This window comes from Neofelis nebulosa, chromosome 2 (assembly GCF_028018385.1).
Source record: "Neofelis nebulosa isolate mNeoNeb1 chromosome 2, mNeoNeb1.pri, whole genome shotgun sequence".
NCBI lineage: Eukaryota > Metazoa > Chordata > Mammalia > Carnivora > Felidae > Neofelis > Neofelis nebulosa.
Genome location: NC_080783.1, coordinates 137,920,580 through 137,938,542, shown reverse-complemented (window position 1 = coordinate 137,938,542; position 17,963 = coordinate 137,920,580). Strand labels below are relative to the sequence as shown.

Below are 17,963 nucleotides of genomic sequence, written 5' to 3'. Positions count from 1 at the left end.
CATTAGCCTACAGTTGTCCTTCCTATCTCTCAGTAAAAGGCTACTTGGGAACATCTCATAAATATAACATGAATTATAGCTAACCTACCAAACATCATAGCTAGCCTACCTTACCTTAAACATGCTCAGAATATTTACATTAGCCTACAGTTGGGCAAAATCATCTAACACAAAGCCTATTTTATAATAAAGTGGTGAATATCTCATTGACCTGAGATAATAAATTTGTAGAATACTGTCCTGAAAGTGAAAAACAGATTGGTTGTATGGGTACAGCATGGTTGTAAGTAAATTGACTATTTACCTTTGTGATGATATGGCTAACTGGGACACTGCTGTCCAGCAACCTGAGAGTATCATACTGCACACATATCACTAATTGCTAAATTTGTAGTAAGGTTTACATAAGATAATTCATATAAAACTTTCAAGCAAGTGATGTGTATAACACATTGATTCATATTTTTTAATCCTCTCCTTAATCTTCTATGATCTAAGGTGAGATATGACCTCTCTGACCTACTAGAAACTCTTTTATTAAGTACACTACATTTTGGGGGAGGTGGACTGATAACAAATAACATCATTTGTTATGTCAAATAAAATGATTTGAAAAATTTCTATGGTTAGAATATAGCTTTGTAGTGCACAAAACCTGAGGAAGTCCAAGTACATTCAAGGCAACACTGTTAGAAAATAGAAATGCTAGAAACAGAAAAATGGATAAATAAATTATGGTATATGCATACAAGGGTATATATACTACATAGCCCTGGAAATTATGTCAAACAAGATTAGAGTGTTGTATGCCCCTTTATAGAACACGACACAGGCTGGCTTTTCCCCCAATCACATTTTCAACAGTGTTCCACAGAAGGCCTTTCTGATTTTTTATTATTATTATAAGCAGGCAGATTGGAAGGAGCTGTAAACCAAAACACAGCTGGTAAGTCTATTTTAGGCCCATCAGGATGAGTGTCCCTCATAACACAGTTTCTCAAACTCCTTTCACTTTAAGTTGCTTTTTTACCAGATGTCTCTTGGTGTGCGTGTTTCTTGCGCATCAGCAAATTTTATTTGCATGGCCTTTTCATGCCATGATTCTGATTTATCACACTTCTCACATTGATTTTTTTCCCTCTACTTGTAAAAAGAAAATAGCTGTTTGTGCACAGATGGTGGATAGGGTTTAGTATTATCAGAGTAATTCATGTTATATTTATGAGATGTTCCCAAGTAGCCTTTTACTGAGAGATAGGAAGGACAACTCTTAGGAAGGTCATATCTAACCTTTTAACCTGTTTCTTTAGTATTTATCTCCTGAGTATTCAAATATTGGCAAGCCATTGTTTATTTTAAATTTCAGCTATATATTTATTTATTTCAGTAGTAGAACTTTGAAACCATCTGAGAGCATTAAAGGAGAGAGGCAAAAACGTTTCTCAGAAATTATTGGAGTTGCTTGCTAACCTGTAAGAAAATGAGTGAATGGAGCAAGGATGAAATACTGTAATCATCACTCCTTCCTTCTTTTCTACCCTTGCTTCCTTCCTTAGATCTTTATTGTGTACTACTGTATGTATAGAAATGCTGTCAGTTTGCTAGGCTGCCATAACAGAGTACATAGATTAGGTATCTGAAATAAGAGACGTTTATTTTTTTCACAGTTCTGGAACCTAGAAGTCTGGAATCAAGGTGTCAAGGGGGTTGGTTCCTTCTGAGGGCAATGAGGGAAGGATCTGTTCCAGGCCTCTCAACCTGACTTGTAGATGGCTGTTTTCTCCTTGCGTTCCTTAACATTGTCTTCCCTCTGTACATGTCTCTGTGTCCAACTTTGTCCTTCTTATAAAGACACTGGTTTTATTGCATCAGGACCCACCCCAATGACCACATTTTGACTTGATCTCCCCTATGAAGACCCTGTCTCCAAATAAGGTCACATTCTGAGGTATGGGGTATTAGGTCAATTTTGGAAGGACACAATTTAACCTATAACCAATGCTTATAATAAACCAAAAGTAAGGGGTGCCTGGGTGACTCAGTGAGTTAAGCGTCCATATCTTGGTTTCAGCTCATGATCTCACAGTTCATGGGTTGGAAACCCCGTCGGGCTCTTTGCTGGCAGTGCAGAACCTGCTTGGGATTCTCTCTTTCCTCTCTATGCCTCTTCCCCCACTCACGGGCATGCACTCACGCTCTCTCTCACTTTCTCTGAAAAATAAATTAAAAAAAAACAAACAAAACAAAAGTAACAACAAGGAAAACTTATACTTAGTTGGTAAGTGATTGTGTCAATACATTTCAATATCATGTTAACACAATTCTAACTAATGTCTGTTTATTTCAGTAAAGTCATTTAAGTGGTTTCTCTTTAGATGGATGTGTTGGTTTGGAGTAAAGGTAAAAGACAGTGACTTCTTGCAATAATTTGGCTTCACTATTATACATGTTCACATCTCACCCTGAAATCATCCCAAGATTTTTGGGGTATGTGTGCATGCACGTGTGTGTTTTCACTATGCTAGCTGTAAGAAAGATATTCAATGTTATTTAAGAAGTAGAGAATTACCACACAGATAAGTTCCCTTCTGCTTTTATCTCTTGAGGAAAGAAAATGAAATTATGTACTTTCATTGTCCAAAACATCATAAGATAATAATCTATCTAAATGCTAAGAATAAATGAATGCATAAATAAAGTTTGGGGGTGGGGGTGGGGAGAGAGAAAGAGATAGCTAACAGGAGAAAGGAGCCCACATTATTGTGGGGGCGAGACCTTTGTTTATAAAGAACAAATTTTAATGATCCATTTCCCCTGAAAAGCATCCACTACAAAAGGTTAAGTGGAGGGCTTTTTTGGTTAATTGCTTCTTTGGATCTTCTCAAACACTTATTTTCTTCTCTTATTCCTGTCCAAATGTAAATCTTTTAAGTATTGTCATTATATTTTCTTAACTTTTTTTTTTGAAGTGAATATAAAACTCTTCAGATAGTCAGTTTTATTGAGGTTTTAGGAATGTTCTTGAGTGATTCATAGTAATTTAAATCCTTCTACTGAAATCTTGGATGTTGCTAAATTTCAGCCTGTAATTTTCTTCCTCTGCTCGATATTGAAGCATATTTTTGACACCACACTATGCTCACTGGAATTGTGAGCCTTTGGAAATTCATGCAGATCTTTCCCACTCTACAAAAGGATGCATTTTAAGCAGAAAGAAATAGAATGCTAAATTATGTAGTAGGTATAAGAAATGGGTTGTGGTGAGTTAAGAGGGTGATTACAAAGAATACCAAAGCACACAGTTGTGTGCAGTGTCAGGGAAATTTAAAGTACGTTTGCTCATCAAATTAAAATTTGTCAGCTTTAAAAGCTACTACAGCCTTTACCCCCACCCCCACACCCCACTATCTCAAAGTAGAGCATTCTTGTGAAACCTTTTGTAAGCGAAAATGATATAAAGCAAAGGAGCAATTTCCATTAATCTATTATGGAGAAAGTTTTTGAGCATTCCAAGACCCAAAAAACAACCTCTCTTAGGCTTTTCCGAAAGCTTAGGATACATTTTGCTAAAGGATGCACAAAATAAATTGGGATAAAGTACAGATGCACATAGGCACAGTTCAAGTCATGGAGTTTGATGCCACAATGCTGAGTGTAGTTCCTGGGGAAGGAGCTTGGTGGCGCCGCCCTCACTGCTTGGGATGTACACTACCTCTATGAGGGCTTGCTGCAGAACTGTTACTGAACGCTATTTTCCCCTTTTTCCATGTGAGCGAAAATCCTCTTTGGATTGCAAAAACGTGTACTTAAGTAATGAAGTGGCTATACTGTATTCGATATATACTGTATATAGAGAGTTTTGTGCATGCTGATGGCACATTTATTTGGAACCTCTAAATTATGTTTTTAATGGCTGTTTAGTGTTCCATTGTGTTAGCATTCCATAATTTATTTTGATAAGCCCAATGTGATCCCAGACATTTTAAATTCCTATTTAATTATGCAGCATTGATGAGTTAAGAAGTCAAATATAATCCGAGTTTTTTTGCCCAATGGCCATAGACAACTGTTTTAACTTATTCCAGTAGTTCCTACTGTCTTTGAACATATTTTGCACAGTGTTGACACTAGCAATTTTGATATCTTTCTCCATGTATGTTTATTTTAGAATATTTGGAAATATAGAAACTCATAGAAAAATATTAACCTCAACAGCAATTCCAACACCTGAAATAACTTCTGCTAACTTTTTTGGTATAGCTTGTAACTTTGTGCTATCTCTCTTTCTCTCCCTCTCTCTTACTCTCTCACTTTCTGTTTCTCCTATCCTCTCTGTCACACACAAATAAACACACATATACACATAAGAATCTAACTGTACACAAATTTTATGTTATTTTCTTTTAATAACATACTATGAACCTTTTTCCAGCAACTGTATTCTAAGTTACTTCTAAAACATTACTTTTAATCACTTTATTGTATTCTATCACATGGATAGACTTTATGGTAGCCTATCATAGAGATATACCATAATTTATTTTGCTAAACTTTTGTTGCAAAACATTTATTGTCTCTGTTTTTCTGTGTCTGATTAACCCACTTATTGTCTTAGTTGTCTTCTATTCCTTGGTCTAAGTCATACCTCAATGTTTTTCCTTTCACAAATCATTTTGTAATCACAATAACCTGAACTTTTTTTTTTTAATTTTTCAATGCGTATTTATTTTTGAAAGAGAGAGAGAGGGAGAGAGAAACAGAGTGCAAGCTTAGGAGGGGCAGAGAGAGGGAGACACAGAATCTCAAGCAGGCTCTGAGCTCCAAGCTGTCAGTACAGATCCCGATGTGGGGCTGGAACCCATGAACTGTGAGATTGTGACCTGAGCCAAAGTCCAACGCTTAATCAGCTGAGCCACCCAAGTGCCCCTAATCTGAACGTTTTTAATTTGAGCAACTGTTGTTCTTATCTCTTCACCTGGTGTGTCTTACCCTAATATCTCCTGTATTATTGCATTGAGGGGTTAACCAAATGCTGTATTGTAGTTCACATAACTAACTTTTTGTGTGGAAAGAGCCTTGAGAACAGGGCTCTGGATGTAACTGATGCTTCCAAAGGATTTAAGTTGATTTGTTTTGAGGGGAAAAATAAGTCCATATTATGATTTCAATCTTTTTTCATTTCTAGTACTGCAAGAAAGTTCCTTTTCTTAAAATGTCAGGATCTGCTACAATTTCCTATATTAATGCATTTAGAAGTTGTATTGTTTTAGCCTTTGAGGTGGGAGAGATTTTGCAGATTTTTAGCTCCATCTCCTCAATTTAACCTTGAAAGGCTGAATTAATTGTTCAAAGTTACCTGTTTAGTCAGTGTCAGAGAAAGAACTAGAACCTAGTTTTTGGCCTCCTTTGTAATGTAATGTAATGTAATGTAATGTAATGTAATGTAATGTAATGTAATGTAGTTTTGTTTTGTTTTGTTTTGTTTTGTTTTTCCGGCTAGGACTGGCCAACTCTGTTGCTAAGTTTGATGGACTTGATTGCAGAATTCATCTCTACGTGTGTTGGTTAACTTTAGTCTGTTCATAACATAACAAAAGACAAAATTTTTGATCCTGAAATCTGGATTCTTAATTTTGGAGTCTAAGAGTTGTATTTAAAAGACAAAGTATAGAGTTGGAAACATCATTATATACTACTGAAGAAATAACTCAGATGTCATATTGATACTGTTAGTTTTATCTTTACATATGAAAAGATGTATTTAACATTTACTGCATATTATCCTTTGGTTTCATTTAAAATTTTTTGCTAAAAAAATAACATCCAGCCTTTCCTTCCCTTTCTTTAAAAATGATGCCTGAGGATGGGGCACCTGGGTGGCTCAGTTGGTTAAACTTCCAACTTCAGCTCAGGTCATGATCTCACAGCTTGCGAGTTCGAGCCCTGCGTCGGGCTCTGTGCTGACAACTCAGAGCCTGGAGCCTGCTTTGGATTCTGTGTCTCCTTCTCTCTCTGCCCCTCCCCCAGCTCATACTCTGTCTCTCTCTCTCTCAAAAATAAATAAACATTAAAAAAAAAAAATGATGCCTCAGGAGACAACCAGCATGTCCAAGGAAGTAGCCAGTAGGATTGGGGCTGACAAGGGATCCAGTGTGGTTGTGAGTGAATATAGGCTGCCTTGGCTTATGTGGTCAGGTCTGAGAAGACAGCTGGCCTGGATAGGAGATTAGTTACAGGTAGGAAGATTGAGCATATAAGTAAATATCTTCAGGATAATGGGAGCCAGGCTTCTCTCTGCTGGAGAAGAGTTACAAATATGGAAAGAGGGGAGGCTGGAAAAGTCAAATGGTGTCAAATTGTAATTGGAGGTATCAGTGTGAACTCATAGGATTTAATATCTATTTATATTTCTATCGATCTGTATATATCTACATCCAGATGTGTATCTGCGTGTGTGTGTGTGTGTGTGTTATACATACATTTCCTATCATTCATATCTTGGTTTCCAAATTCCAATTTCCTCTAAAAGGAACCAGAGCTCCTTGGAGAAATATCTGATTCTATAACTGGGTCAGGGAAAATATAAGGTAAACCTGAAACATCTTATTTTGCCAAGTTATGTTATATAAAGTGCTCTGGAATAATGAAGACATATCAAAAACACAGAGGTGCCAGCATTAAGGAGCTCCCACTAGGCAGGTTTGGATACTTACAACATCAAAATAAATTACAGTATTTATGGATTACAACCCATTGAGTAACATAGGAATTGTGAGTCTATACTCACATAATTAAGTAAATAAATACTCTTTATTCTCCTTAGTAGGAAACCTACTGATAATGTCAAAATTGAAAAAAAAAAAGCAATACGTATATTATTTTCAAATAAGGAATGTAACAAGGAAAAAGAACAGCAAATACAGTTCTGCATTTGCTTCTGAGAAGCATGACATGGGAATAGCAATTCTGGAGAAGAGGAAGCTGCTTTTTAATTTTTAATTTGTCTTGTTTTATTTTAAACTCTGTAGAATTATTTGACTTTTAAAAACTATAAATATACTTTTTTATTTTGAAATAATTTCCAACTGGGAGAAAAGTTGCAAGAATATCACAAAGAACCTAGATTTCCCAATTATTGCCATTTCATAACTTTCGCTTTATCTGTCTGTATGCTAAGTTGAGTACATTGGAGACTTGCTGTTTCATTACTCCTAAATAGATCTGAGTGTATTTTTTTTTTTTTAAAAAAACAGGGACACTCTCCTACTTAATCACAGTATGCATATACAAATCAGGAAACCATACTGACACAATACCACATTCCCATCCACAGATCCTTTCACATTTCTCCAGTTGTCCCAATAACAGTTCAGAAAGAAAAAAAACAAAGGTTCTCCTCCTTTGGTACAGAATCCAGTTCAAGATCACATGTTGTGTTTAGTTATTATGTCTCTTTGGTCTTCAGTCTGGAATAGTTGCTCATCTTCCTTTTTTTCCATCATAGTAATTGCATTTTTGAAGCATTTTATAGGCAATGTCTCTTCCCCTCAAACATATACAGTATATATATTTTTTCTTCTGACCGTAAGTATAACTATATCACCATTTTTAAATTCAAAATTAAGAACAATTTATTTTTATTTAAAGTCAAGGCCATAGAGTGAACTATGATTACATTTTAATTATTGTACACCTTTTGTTTTCTTGAGAGTTCACCATTCATTATTCCTTCATTCATTCATTTTCTCTATCCCTTCCTTTCTACTTCTCTTGCATTCTTTCCATCTTGGCTTTCTTTGCACCCATCACAATTCATCACAATATCTAACATGGCATGCTTCCTGTCATGTTTAAACATATCAGGTACTCTGTCACCTGCCTTCCTTTCCTTTCCCTTCCTCCCTCCCTCCCTCCCTCCCTCCCTTCCTCCCTCCCTCCCTCCCTCCCTCCCTCCCTTCCTCCCTCCCTCCCTCCCTCCCTTCCTTCCTTCCTCCCTCCCTTCCTTCCTCCCTTGCTTCCTTCCTTCCTTCCTTCCTCCACTCCCTCCCATTCTCCCCCTCCCTCTCCTCTCCTCTCCCCTCCCTTCCCTTCTCCTTCCTTCCTTCCTTCCTTCCTTCCTTCCCTCTCTTTTTTTTTTCCTCCTTCCTTTGCTCACTCCCCTGTCTCTTTCTCTCTGTCCATCTCCCTTCCTGCCTCTCTTCCCTTATTCTTTTTCCCTGTTCATCTCCCTGCCTCCCTGGTGACTCTGTCTTCCTGACCCAGTCTGTATAGATTGTTCTTTAGTTCTGCTGCAAAGCTGTCAACTTGGAACATAATTTCATGATCATCCAAAGAATTTCATGTAGTTCTCTTTTCTGTTGAATCTCCTGTTTTTAGATCCTATTTCCTCTTGTTATATGCCTTCATATAATTTTGGAAAATTAAAGAAGCTTCCAAAGAATAAATGGATGGGAAATCAGTTTTTGAAATCTTTTATATCTGAAATGACTTTAATCTACTTGTATACTTGAATGACAATTTGTCTGGCTATATAGAGTTCTAGGTAGAAGATATTCTCCTCTCAAAATTTGGAAGATATTTTATTGTCATTTAGTGTCCCGTGTTACCATTGAGAAATCTGGAGCCATTCTGATTCCTGAGATTTCTGTTGTATTTTACCTGTTTATATTCTTTCTGGAAGCTAACCTGTATTATGCAATGTCATGGTAATTGCAGGAGCACTTCCGACCCCACCACTGCCCCCATTCATTTTGAGGAGGCAGGAAAAGCCCTATCAACCTGGAAACACTTCAGTTCAAAGCACATTTTCCTCTTCATTTTATGGAATTCGTTTTATTCAGGCACTACCTGCCTGGATCCCTTAATTTTTAAAAACACTTCCTTCTCCTTTCCATCTTTTGTCCTTTTAATTCAACTTAGTTCTTGAGTTCTATCTTTCAAACTTCCTGTTGAGTTGTTATCCTATTATCATATTTCAATTTTCATGAGCCTCCTTTTTTATTGTCTTGCTGTTTTCTGAATTTTTTAACAATATAACTCCTGTTTTTATTCATGAATTTGATATCATTCTTATCTCTGATGATTTCATCCATTTTTTTTAAGCATTCTGTTCTCTAACTGCTTCCTGTCTTCTGTTTGTGAATCTTTCTTTCATATCAGAGACTTTTCGCATATTTAGATATTTCGTAGTTTCTACATCAGGTAATAAAAAGCGGAGTAGATATTCATCATGTACGGTAAGGGCTTCAGAGCAGGGTGATTATGCAGAGACCTGGCTCACTCATCAGGGACTGCAACTGTTAGTTTTTTTTTCTTGGAATGTCAAGCTAAGAGAGGAACCCTCCAACCACTGGGTGGAATTTTGTGCATTGATGCCAGAATTCATAGGGCCAGATGAGGGGAGAGAGTTGGCTATCTTCCCATCTCGTATGTAGGACTTTTCTTTGCTATCTCTTCCTCCCTTCTGCCTGGCACCCTTTTCAGAGACATTTCAGAAAGTAAACTTCCACTTTTTTGCAAAACTGGGGAAGAAATGTCACCCGGTGGCTTGGGGTAGGTGAGGGAATCTAAGGTACTGACTCTCTTGTTTTATTAGCTTCTCAACCAGTCCTCTGGTTTTAGCTCTGTCAGCACTCTGTGTCCATGGGTTTCTGGTGCCTGTAATTCTTAAGTCTCTCTGGGATTCTGTCTTATAAACATGCCTTCTAGGTTTACCATTAACTCCTAGGTTTACTGTTCAGCTTTCTTTGCACTGCTATTTCAGTTACCCCTCAGTCAGATTTCTAGTTCCAAAAAGTAGTTGCTTTTGTTTGCTTCATCTCTCTCTGTCTCCCTCTTTTTTTACCTCGAGGGTTTATGTCTTTTATGCCTTTTTGTCTTAGTTTGCTTTAATTTGTTTATTTCTTTGTTGTCATTTTTATAGTGGGATTTTAAGAGGAAGCAGAGATAAAAATACATGTTTGACATACCATATTTAACCAGGAACCCAATCATCCTTCTTGTTCTTGACATATTTCATTAGTACTCATTGTGTCTAAGAAAAACAGGATTTTAAATTGTATCTTCCATAGATGTTAATTTTTGAATGTGTTTTATTTCTTAGGATGCCTCGTTGATGGACATGAATTCCTTCAGCCCTATGATGCCAACGTCCCCTCTATCAATGATTAACCAAATCAAGTTTGAAGATGAGCCAGATTTGAAAGATCTTTTCATTACAGTTGATGAACCTGAAAGCCATGTTACCACAATTGAAACTTTCATTACTTACAGGATTATTACTAAGGTAAATCTTTAATGAGCACCTTCTTGAATCAGTTGTTCTCTGAACTTTTGGTAAGATGTTGCATCTAATCTGTACTTGTTCTGTATGAAATCAGCGAAATTCAAATTTCAACACTTTTTTTTTAAATTTAAATTCAAATTAGGTAACATACAGTGTAGTCTTGGCTTCAGGAGTAGAACCCCCTGATTCATCTCTTACATATGACACCCAGTGCTCATCTCAAAAGTGCCGTCCTTAAAGCCCATCACTCATTTAATCCATTCCCCCCACCCACCTCCCTTCCATTAGCACTCAGTTTGCTCTCTGTATTTAAGAGTCTCTTATAGTTTGCCTCCCTCTCTGTTTTTATCTTATTTTTCCTTCCCTTCCCCTTTGTTCATCTGTTGAGTTTCTCAAATTCCACATATGGTCACTCATTTTTTTTTTTAACGTTTATTCACTTTTGAGAGGGGGAGAGAGAGCATGTGTGCACATGTGAGAAAGTGGGGTAAGGGCAGAGAGAGGAGGACAGAGGATCTGAAGTGGGCTCTGGGCTGACAGCAGAGAGCCTAATATGGGGCCTGAACTTACGAACAATGAGATCATGACCTGAGCTGAAGTCAGACGCTCAACCCCCTGGGCCACCCAGGCGCCGCAGTCACTCATTGTTTTTAGCAGTGGTGCATGTTGAAACAGGAACATTTAGGGCACTTGGGTGGCTTAGTCAGTTGAGCATCCAGCTTCGGCTCAGGTCATGATCTCAAAGCTCATGAGTTTGAGCCCTGTCTTGGCCTCTGTGCTGACAGCTCGGAACCTGGAGCCTGCTTCGGATTCTGTCTCCCTCTCTCTCTCTGTCCTTCCTGGCTTGTTCTCTGTCTCTGTCTCTCTCTCTCAAAAATAAATAAGCATTAATTTTTTTTTAAACAGGAACATTTTGTTTTTAGTTTAAAAAATATAAAGAAATGTCTTTGGAAAAGAAGAGCTTCAGGTTGCTAATAAAGAAAACTCGTTAACAACATGATGTGATATTTTAATGTAGCATTTTTTCTGAAGATTACAAAATATAATTTCATTTTCTTTCCAAATAAGAGCCAGTGGCCACTTTATCTTATGTATAAAATACTGCTAGTTGTCCACTAATTCAAATGCAAAGTAAATGTAGAATCGAAATCTCTCCTTGATCCTAGGGCAAGTCTCTGCAAAAAGAGAGTTTACTTCTGCCAGAATAAAACAACCAAGTCAGGTAACTGTTTTTTAAAATCCTTCATGTAATAGCAACCTTTAGCAATTATAGTCATAAAATATAGTATTCTCTTTTTGAGGTGACACCCTACATCCCTTTTGTAGCTGAGAAGGTTTTGGATCATCTTCCTATAATCATTTCTCCCAGTGCAAATTCTACACCACTTCTAGTTATGTGTCGTAAAAAGTGCATGTATTTGATCTCTTCACTCAGGTTCTTAAAACCCTTCCGGGTTCCTCATTTCCTACAGAACAAAGTGCAAATTCCTTTGTATGACATATCAAGAATTTCTCAGTCTGATGCCAACCTACTCCTGTAAGACTACTCTCTTTAACTCCCCATTTTTAATACCCCTGCCCTCCACTCATCTAGACCTATTTTTGTTACCTGAATACCCTAGGGTATTTCTAGACAGCTTTTTTTTTTTTTAACATTTATTTATTTTTGAGACAGAGAGAGACAGAGCATGAACGGGGGAGGGTCAGAGAGAGGGAGACACAGAATCTGAAACAGGCTCCAGGCTCTGAGCTGTCAGCACAGAGCCTGACGCAGGGCTTGAACTCACGGACCGCGAGATCATGACTTGAGCCGAAGTCGGCCGCTTAACCGACTGAGCCACCCAGGCGCCCCGGGTATTTCTTATTCCCATGACTTTGCATATACTTTTCCTTCTCTCTGTTATGTCCTTCCTCTTCTAAACAGAAGAACTAATGTTTATTTTCCAAGACACAACTGGAGATAATGCATGCGATGGCCCTGCCCCCTGCATCTGTAGGCTGGAAGCCTCTTTCTTTCTTCTGTTTTCTCATGCTGTTCTAATTGAATTCTTAAAGGATGTAAAACACTGGAGTCAGTATAGCAAAGAAATTTTAAGCCTATATTTAATCCTTCTAAGCCTCAAGGTTTTTGTTGGTTTTTTTTTTAATCTAAAAAATGGAAATGACAATCAAACCTGGTTCTGTAGAGTTGCTGTAAGAATTGATTTAGGATTGGTCATCGACATATAACACTTAGCAAAATGCCTGACACATAATAAGTGTTCAGTAATTGCCACCTACCTGTATGTGAGTAGATAACTGTGTGCTTATTTTATTCCCAACAAGTATGTGAGCTTCTCAAGGAAGGTAGTTATATCTTAAGTAATCCACATTTCCAAACACAATTCTTAGATATAGTGAGTAAGCAATTTAACTTTTTGGTCAATGGGTGAGTGAAGAAATTTATAGTATCATACTCCTATCAAGAGGTTGTAGAACAAGATAGCATGGAATTCAATCTTGATTACTCCCCTTTCTTGCTATGTCTTTTGGGCAATTTAATTAACCTCTCTATGCTTAGTTTCTGCAGTTGTAAATAAGTTAACAGTACTAGGCTTGGAAGGTTGTTGTGAATATTTAATGTGTTTATACAGACATATTGCTAAAAATAGGACCAGATTTCTCCTGGTATTACTATTTTAATTAAAAGCATCCATTGTCATCATCCTTCCTGGCAAAGAATTTGTGTAGCTGAATTATTTTCCCATCATTATTTGTTTCTTTTAGAAAGACACTGTTTTTATAAGCTCCCTGTGAATTTTACTCTAATCACAGACATATCCGTATTTACACCATATTTTATTTTATTTATTTATTTTTTTAATTTTTTTAACGTTTATTTATTTTTGAGACAGAGAGAGAGTGTGAACAGGGGAGGGGCAGAGAGAGAGGGAGACACAGAATCTGAATCAGGCTCCAGGCTCTGAGCGGTCAGCACAGAGCCCGACGCGGGGCTCGAACTCACGGACCGCGAGATCATGACCTGAGCTGAAGTCGGCCGCTTAACCGACCAAGCCACCCAGGCGCCCCTACACCATATTTTAAATGATGTACTGCCCTTATAGCAGCAGCAGCAGCAGCAGCAATAGTAGTAGTAGTAAATATTGATAATATTACAGTGTGTTTAACATTTATTGTGTGATTGCTTTGGGCCAGGCAATGCTCTGACCGCTTTATGCGTATTCACTTGTTTAAAGTCTAACAATGATCCTAGGACCTAGATGTTATGATTTACCCCCATTTTGTGCATGAGGACATCGAAGCTCAGTAAGCTGCCAAAGGTTACACACTATAGTGATTACCTGAGCTGGGATTTAAATCCAGACCATTTGCTTTCACACTATGCGTGTTTTCTGTTATAGTTTTGTGCATGTCTTTATGGTTATGACACACTGTCTTTCAGTTTCACTGTTATGAAAAAGTCCCTTTGTTCTACTTTGATTATTTTTACTGCATCCAATATATGGACTATGCTTACATATACTAAAATATGCATTGCAGATACAAATATATAAACATTTTGTGGATGTATAATATAGTCTTTTTTTTTGTTAATCACTTTTTAAATTTTTTTAAATATTTGTTCATTTTTGAGAGAGAGAGAGAGAGAGAGAGAGAGACAGAGAGAGACAGAGTGCAAGGAGGGGAGGGGCAGAGAGATAGGGAGACACAAAAACCAAAACAGGCTCTAGACTCCAAGCTGTCAGCACAGAGCCTGAAATGGGGCTCGAACTCATCACTGAGGTCATGAGGATCATGACCTGAGCCAAAGTCGGCTGCTTAACTGACTGAGCCACCCAAGTGTCCTGATTTGTTAATCACTTTTTATCATTTATTCACTCTCTCATATATTCAGTGAAGTTTTGCTGAGTGCCAATTATGTCCTAGGTACTGTGTGTGTATATTGAGATTACACCAGCAAACAAGACACACATAACCTCTGCCTTCATGGAGCTCTCAATCTAGGGGGGTGATGGATGTTAAACAATTACATGCTTAATTATTTAATTATAGTTATAAATGCTCTGAGAGAAAAATATAGGATTTTATGAGCATGAGCACCCCATCTAATGTGGAGGTTAAGAGGTGTCTTCCCTGAGAAAGTTTTAGTTTTATTAAAATTTACATTTATAGACATTAAGATTATATGGATAAATGCACATATACATATGCACATATGTGCACTGACAATCTCCTACTTAAGAATACTTAAGAATGGCCTGGCTATAGATGATTGTATGAGGAAGCCCATGTTCCTAGCATCTGTTCTCCTTATGAGAAATTGCCCTTTATTCTCCAGGTTAAAATATCTGAAGTGACTATTCTAAAGAAGTATTTTTTCTTTTGGAGATCAAGAGATGTGCTTTCCTTTGCTACATATAGAAACAAGAGCTTCGAGATTTAATGAGTGTCTTCTCTCTCACATCCACATCATGAAGACAAACCCATAAATGCCTGCCAGCATGGAGTAGGGATTAAAGTATATTCCTGATTGTAAAATTCATTTTCCCTCAAAAACAGCTTTCTAAGTCCTCAGAGCCTAGAGTAACTGCCCTTGACCAAAGGTCAGTGTTTGTTGAATGAGTGCATTTTGGGGTGTAGATCACATGAGTCCATTAGTCCTAAACTTCAACTACCCAAGCTTTTATGGTTAGACATGAAAAATTAAAGACCATTTATGATATAGCTTCCATGGAAAACGATTCTGTATTAGAGGCATTATTTGTACATCTTCTGTTTTCTTCCTGTGTTACTGCAGTATGTTAGAAAACTCTTTTAAGTCAAAGACACAGTGATGGGGACAGAATCAACCAATTCTTTGACTTGATTTCACATCTTCCTCTTGCTGGAATTTTTATCAGATTATTCTACTTAAAGTGTTGAAAATTCTCCAGGACATATAAAGCTCTGAACTGCCCAATTTTTGAGTATTTTAGTATTGGTTGTGCCAATTTATACTTTTGGAAATTGGTGGTAAACCTATACATATGTGGCTGGTACAAGAAGGTGTTCAGTAAGTAAAGTTTAATGAGTGATTATAAACCATGTTTTGTGTGCGTATATATGTATGCATGTGTGTGTATTTGCATGTATATGTACACATACCAACTCATATATATGTTGTTAAACTGTGTTTCTACTAGATTTAGTTTTCCTATTTTTACCATTTCCATAACTTGTACCCATAGTTAAGATTTCAGAGTGTTTTGTGAACATTTAGTTCCTTAGACTTCTGCATATCATTTACCTCCACTTTTTCCCACTAAAAAGGAAATGTTTTGATAAAATATATTGTATGATATTATAAACATTCATTGTAAAAGAATAAACCTTGGAAAGAATAACTTTTATGAACCTTATTTCAAGACAATTAAGATTGCATCTATGACTTGAACTACTTAATTTTATAATTGCATTCATCTGTGTGGATGATTGATATTTTGGGTGAGTGCAAAATATGTATGCAATGTGTTATTCCATCATTATTCCTCCAGGAAAATTTCACGCTCATATCACTCTATAATTTTTAATATGCAAAAATTTAGTTAATAAGATATTGGTGGGAGTGAGTGTGCATCAGATAATGTTTTTTGTTTTGTTTTGGTTTTTTTTTTGGCTTGGGATTCAGGCAGTGGAAATGAGGTTGATATTGTATCCATGTTATTTTTGTCATATGTGTTGGCATAGATTTTTGGTTTGTTGAGAACAGATATTTTAATTTATTTGCTTAATTTTTAGGAGTTTAGGCATATAACTCAAAATCCCTTGAGAAATGACAGGAAGATTTTCTTTTCACATCAAATCTTCGTTAATAACATTTTTAAACAGTGGTAAAATCACTCTGTGAAATGTTAGAATTTTCATATACTAAAAGCAAATTTTACCAAAGCAATTCATTTGAGCAAATTCCAGGAAAACATTTTTTCTCAGTTATGTTCAGGTTATTTTCCAAATTACAAAAATAGGACTTTCCTCAAATTCTGAATTCTAATCATCTTGAGAAAAAATATATTTGAAACCTAAATTCAGAACACACTTTCTTGTTAGCAAGAAAGTCATGCCAAATATAATAGTAGTTAAAATCTTGTGGAAGGCAGATGGCTGCTCTAAGACAGATTTTTCAGTTTGGATTTTAAATTTGAGCATGATGTTTGCTTTCTTTCTGGAAATACTGGAAAGTTTGCTTTGTTTCATCTGCTGTATGAATTGATGACTGCAAAAAAAGTACAGGCTGACAAACACTGAATAATTAGAATTTGTTAATTTTTCTTAGAGACCCATTTATTTCAGCATATCTAAAATAACATTAGGCAAATGTCTTCTGTCTTATATTGCATGTGTCGTTATTTTTTCCTACTTTCTTCAGACATCTCGTGGGGAATTTGACTCCAGTGAATTTGAAGTTAGGAGACGTTATCAAGATTTCCTTTGGTTGAAAGGAAAACTTGAAGAAGCACACCCCACTCTGATTATTCCAGTAAGTCTACATATTTTTCCCATAGAGTAGCTACCATTTTGTCTTGTGAATCATTAGAATGCTTATAACTAATGTCAGACTTTTAAATCAGTGTAATTCATTTATCCAGAAACCTTTGCTTTTAAACTTTCCATCTATGTAACAGATTTCTTTTTCTTTCTTTTTTCTTTTTTTAATATTTATTTATTTTGAGAGAGAGTGAGTGAGCAGGGGAGGGGCAGAGGGAGAGAGAGGCCCACGTTCCACGCCGGACACAGGGCTCCAGCTCACGAACCATGGGTTTATGACCTGAGCCGAAATCAAGTGTGGGATGCTTAACCAACTGAGCCACCCAGGTGCCCCCAGATTTGTTTTTCTAAACTATTCTAATATGTTAAGATTTTGCAGATTTTGGTTCTAGTGTGAATTTTGAAAAATTATTTTTATAAGAAATGAATGCAAGCCCAAATAGTCTTCCAAAAAGGAAGAGTGTAGAATTCCTTATAATCCCATGCCACATAATGCTCAGATCCTTTTAAAACTTTTTTGCCTCAGCCATTGCCTGAGAAGTTTATCGTGAAAGGTATGGTGGAACGCTTTAATGATGACTTCATTGAAACACGAAGGAAGGCGCTACATAAGTTCCTGAACCGAATTGCTGATCACCCGACTCTAACATTTAATGAAGACTTCAAAGTATTTCTTACTGCACAAGCTTGGGTAAAGAAATTTGATTTGTACTCATATAATCCTTTAGTGTCTTTATGTATATTGGTTGTATGCTTCCTCTGGTTTTCGTTTATGAATCCGTCAGCACTGTCCTTGAATTAAGATGGATTATCGAACACTGGAGAGGTATTCTTCAGATTTAAGATTTAACTCTGTCAAATCTACATATAAACGTTACAGACATCTTCTATCTTCCTCACATACACATATTCATATTTCTTTTGGTAGCTGAATTTTTTTTAAATGTCAGGGTACTCCTTGCATACTTAGCCAATACTGAACATATACAATGTACTTTTAAAATGGGTTAGGGCTATTCAAGTTAGGATAAAAGTCTTTATTAAATGAATAGATGGTTGGATGGATAGCCAAATAGATAATACAATTTTCTTAATTTATCTTTCAATTACCTAATGGGAAGAGTGAATCTGTTTCTAATGCAGAAAATTTATA

The 17,963-nt window shown here is 36.6% G+C and overlaps 1 protein-coding gene across 5 annotated transcripts in view; it reads left to right on the top strand.

Moving 5' to 3' along the window:
- Positions 1 to 17,963, top strand: part of SNX7 (sorting nexin 7) — a 131,704-nt gene that overhangs the window by 16,282 nt on the left and 97,459 nt on the right. For all 5 annotated transcript variants that reach the window (XM_058716461.1, XM_058716458.1, XM_058716462.1 and 2 more), the window contains exons 2-4: positions 10,103 to 10,285; positions 16,692 to 16,802; positions 17,337 to 17,501. In XM_058716461.1, the coding sequence (XP_058572444.1) occupies positions 10,103 to 10,285; positions 16,692 to 16,802; positions 17,337 to 17,501 (459 nt within the window). The remainder of the gene's footprint in view (positions 1 to 10,102; positions 10,286 to 16,691; positions 16,803 to 17,336; positions 17,502 to 17,963) is intronic.